Source organism: Cervus canadensis, chromosome 1, assembly GCF_019320065.1.
Source record: "Cervus canadensis isolate Bull #8, Minnesota chromosome 1, ASM1932006v1, whole genome shotgun sequence".
NCBI classification, from domain to species: domain Eukaryota; kingdom Metazoa; phylum Chordata; class Mammalia; order Artiodactyla; family Cervidae; genus Cervus; species Cervus canadensis.
Genome location: NC_057386.1, coordinates 61,385,794 through 61,390,152, shown reverse-complemented (window position 1 = coordinate 61,390,152; position 4,359 = coordinate 61,385,794). Strand labels below are relative to the sequence as shown.

Below are 4,359 nucleotides of genomic sequence, written 5' to 3'. Positions count from 1 at the left end.
CAACTCTGAAGCTGGCTGAACTTGTCCTTTTGAGTTTTTATGGAGACTTTATTACATAAGCATGATTGATTACCATATTAGCCGTAGATATAGATAGCCATACATATTAACTCCATCTCCTTTCCCCCAAAATCAGAGGTGAGACTGAAAGTTTCAACCCTCCAATCACATGGTTGGATCTCCTGGCAACCAGCCCATCCTTAAGTTACCTGAGGGCTTTCCAAAAGTGACCTCATTAACATAGCACAAGACATGAATATTGCTGTTACCACTTCATAGGAATTTCCCAGAGTTTTAGGAGCTCTGTGCCAGAAATTGGGATAAAGACCAAAAATACACACACAAACACATATGTGTGTATGTGTATGTGTGTGTATGCTCAGTTGTGTTTGACTCTTTGCAACCCCATGGACTGTAGCCTACCAAGCTCCTCTGTCCACGGAGTTTTCCAGGTAAGAATATTTGAGAGGGTTGCCATTTCCTCCTCCAGGAGATCTTCCCAACCCAGGGATCAAACGCACATCTCTTCCATCTCTTGTGTCTCCTGCTTTGGCAGGTGGCCTCTTTATCACTGTGCCACCTGGGAAGACCCCACCCCCCACACACATATACATATGCATGCATATATTTTTCTTACTATAAATCACAATAAAACACTTGTGAATTCAGTATTTTGTGAATCTGTCAGCTGTTAGATATGGAATAGAATATTAAGTTTGTGTTTATGTTTTGCTTGACATTGATCTTTATATATATGTATATAAAACACTCACTTTTAAAGTTCTGGCCTGCACTGGACCTTTGTTAAAGTCTAAAAGCAGCTTCCTCTGCAGCAGCATGTGGGCTCAGTAGTTGTAGTGCATGGGCTTACTTGCCACCAGGGAAGGCTGCTTCCCACAAATATTTATTACTATGAAAAATTGGAAAGTTACTGGAAAAAGAATGAAAAAAAAAATGTCACATGGTCCAGGTAACTACCATTACCCGCAGTCATGATATACTGAAGTGAAAGTGTTAGTCCCTCCGTAGCATCAGAACTCTTTGTGACCCCATGGAATATAGCCTGCCAGGCTCCTCTGTCCATGGAATTCTTCAGGCAAGAATACTGGTTGCTGTTCCTTATTCAGTCACTCAGTTGTGTCCGACTCTTTTTGATTCCATGGACTGCAACACGCAGGCTTCCCTGCCCTTCAGTATCTCCTGGAGTTTGCTCAACTCATGTCATTGTGTTGGTAATGCCATCCTCTATTGACCCCTTCTCCTCCTGCCCTCAATCTTTCCCAGCATCAGAGTCTTTTCCAATGATTTGGCTCTTTGCATCAGGTGGCCAGAGTATTGGAGCTATAGCTTCAACATGAGTCCTTCCAATGAATATTCAGGGTTGATTTCCTTTAGGATTGACTGGTTTGATCTTGCTCTGCAGGGGACTCGCAAGAGTCTTCTCCAGCACCACAATTCCAAGGCACTCCGCCTTCTTTATCATCCAACTTTCACATCTGTACATGGCTACTGGAAAAACCATAGCTTTAACTATACGGACTATGGTCAGCAAAGTGTTGTCTCTGCTTTTTCATATGCTGTCTAGGTTTCTCATAGCTTTTCTTCCAAGGAGCAAGCAGACGTCTTTTAATTTCATGGCTGCAGTCACCATCCACAATGATTTTGGAGCCCATGACAACAAAGTCTGCCATTGTTTCCATTTTTTACCCCATCTATTTGCCTCGAGGTGATGGGACAGGATGCTGATCTCAGTTTTAACAATAATGGAGTGGGTAGCCATTCCATTCTCTAGGGCATCTTCCCCACCCAGGGGTCCAAGCGAGTTCTCCCCCATTGCAGGGAGACTCTTGACCATCTGACCCTGACCCTAAACCTAACCCAATTTCTTCTCTCAACTCTCAGGTATTCATGGCTCTCAGAGAGCCATGTGCTGATTTATGCTATTTGTCAGTCGCTTGCTTTTTCTTAAATGTAATCGCTACTCTCTGAGATGCAATGTTCAGATTTCTTTCGAAAAGAATGAAGTGAAGTGAAAGTCGCTCAGGTGTTCGACACGTTGTGACCCCATGGACTATACACGGACTATACAGTCCATGGAATTCTCCAGGCCAGAATACTGGAGTGGGTAGTCCTTCCCTTCTCCAGGGGATCTTCCCAACCCAGGAATTGAACCCAGGTCTCCCGCATTGCAGGAAGATTCTTTATCAACTGAGCTATCAGGGAAGTCCATCGAAAAGAATAAACAACTGCAAACACTTTATTAAGCACGCGTGTGTAATTTCCTGAAATATTTCTTTGTGGGAAAGAGAGCCCCACACAGTCCAATTCAAAGCTCCCGCTAGTGCCAAGCCCGGTGTTTCCGAATTTCCCGCTGACCGAGACTCCAGGTCCACAGATCGCCCCTCGCAGCCGATCCCCGAACCTGGCCTCGGCGGAGGCGGGAGGCAGATGCGGACCTGCAGGCGTCAGAGACCGAGGACAGGGAGCGCGGGCCTCTGAAAGGCGGGGACTTGGTGGAAGCGGTCCAGTTCTCGCGAGGTTTCGTCCTGACGGGAACCGATGACAGCTCAGCGGAGAGAGTGGATTTCGCGCACCGGAGGGAGCCAAAGGCTCCGGGGTGGTAGTTGCTACCTGGGGTCCGAGCCGGGGGAGAAGCTGTCACCCGTAAAAAGCCAGTTCTCCCGAGAGGCACCCCTGGGGAAGTCCAAGGCACCGCTGGCCTCTTCCTTCGGCTGTGGAGGCAGCACAGGCAAACCTTGCCAGCTAAAGAGAACCGCTCTAAGCAGAGTGAGAGCGGGGCCGGGGCGGAGCCGGCAAACCTCGCGATAAGAGGACTGTCCGGAGAAGTTGGGGGCGGGGCGGGGGAGGGGGAGCGGGGTGGGGGGGGCTTCAGCACCGAGGACAGCGGCCAGGGCTGGGGGCGGTGCCTGGGCGGCAAGGACGCTCTTGGACTCGTCTTTTCTGGTTTTGGAGAAAGAAAAATCATTTCAGCCTGTGGATGTTTCCCGTTGAGGCTAGGACACTGGGCCCTCCAGCGCCGCAAGATAGTCTTGCATACTGCCGAGGGCCGCGGATCCGCCCTGCGGGTGCCCCACCTCGCAATGAGAGCGGGGGCTGCACCGCCAACGACTGTCTGGTTTTAATTAAAAGATTTCCTGAAAAACGGCACTGTGCGCAGCCTTTTCTGACCTCATAGATCCCTTTTAGATTGTTCAGCCCTCGTTACCCTTTTGACAGCCGTGTTCTCCGTGTATGTTATCCTTAATCTTTCCCGAAATGTGTGTTTGTGCTAGATACGCCAAGAACATAAATACAGGTGTCCGGGCTCCCGGGGAGCTGGAGCTTAAAGCGGATCTAGTGAAACAAACCAGCGGCGTCTCCCCAGGTGGTCGTCCGGCGGCTGCACCCCAGCATCACCAAGGAGCGGTTGGAACAGCAGCTGCACCTGCTGCCCGCACACCTTTACCACTGAGCTCAGGTGAGAAGACTTTACCAACATTAAGAGGCCAACCTGGAGTTCCCTGGCGGTACTGTGGTTAGGACTCTGAGCTTTCACTGCTGGGCCTGGGTTCAACCCCTGGTTGAAGATGGAGAAGCTCTATACAGTCAAGCTGTATAAAGAAGCTATACAGTCAAGCTCTGTACAGTCAAGCTCTAACCCACAAGCTGCACTGCAGGACCTTTGATTTTCTACCTCTGAGGAACTGGCCTTCTAACCCTGGCTTTGTGCAGTAGAAAGACCGACCTAAAGTGCCTCTCCGAAATCTTTAAAAAGATCTGTTAATATTTTGTTTGGTTTTCTTGCTAAAGAACATCCAGATTGTTGACAGTAACTGAGAGGTTATTCTTTGGCATAAAGGTTTTATCTGAAGTAGTTTGTTGTATCCAGGAAAAGAAAAATAAAAAAAGACGTCTTGAATTTCTTACTATTTTCATTGTGGTCTCTTCTTTTAGTCTTTACACTCACCCCCACTCAAGAGCATACATTAACTTTAGAAATCCTGATGACATCCTTTTTTTAGAGATCGTTTTGATGGATATATCTTAATTGACACTAAAGTTTGGGTCATTGGCTTTTTAAACCCTTTTTATAATTTCTAAGTCCATTAACTTTTGCTGGATGTTTGTGAATTTTAATTAAGAATCCTTAGATGCTAATCTAAAATCATTTCATAAATTTCGATTACTTTATTGTGATTATGGGCTTATGTTGAAAATTAAAATTACATATAAGCCAAGGAATTCTAGAAATTTTGTGTAGTAGTGACAACCTATTTATGTACTTTCACTGGACAGTGAAGTTTTTCTCATAAATGAGTGTTCTGGATAAGTAAACTTTACTCTTTTTATGTTCACAAA

General features: G+C 46.5%; 1 protein-coding gene across 1 annotated transcript; it reads left to right on the top strand.

Moving 5' to 3' along the window:
• Positions 1-2,299: 2,299 nt before the first annotated feature.
• LOC122452764 (regulator of nonsense transcripts 3A-like) lies at positions 2,300-3,891 on the top strand. The gene is made up of 2 exons (XM_043486429.1): positions 2,300-2,787; positions 3,294-3,891. Exons 1-2 carry the CDS (start codon positions 2,560-2,562, stop codon positions 3,345-3,347), a joined length of 282 nt encoding a protein of 93 aa, XP_043342364.1. The 5' UTR covers positions 2,300-2,559; the 3' UTR covers positions 3,348-3,891.
• Positions 3,892-4,359: the final 468 nt, after the last annotated feature.

Bases quoted from the DNA above. Each gene is read 5' to 3' on its own strand.
- LOC122452764 (XM_043486429.1), top strand. From the start codon at position 2,560: ATGACAGCTCAGCGGAGAGAGTGGATTTCGCGCACCGGAGGGAGCCAA. The intron at 2,788-3,293 runs GTGAGAGCGGGG...TGTTTGTGCTAG, and splicing joins AGAGAACCGCTCTAAGCAGA to ATACGCCAAGAACATAAATA.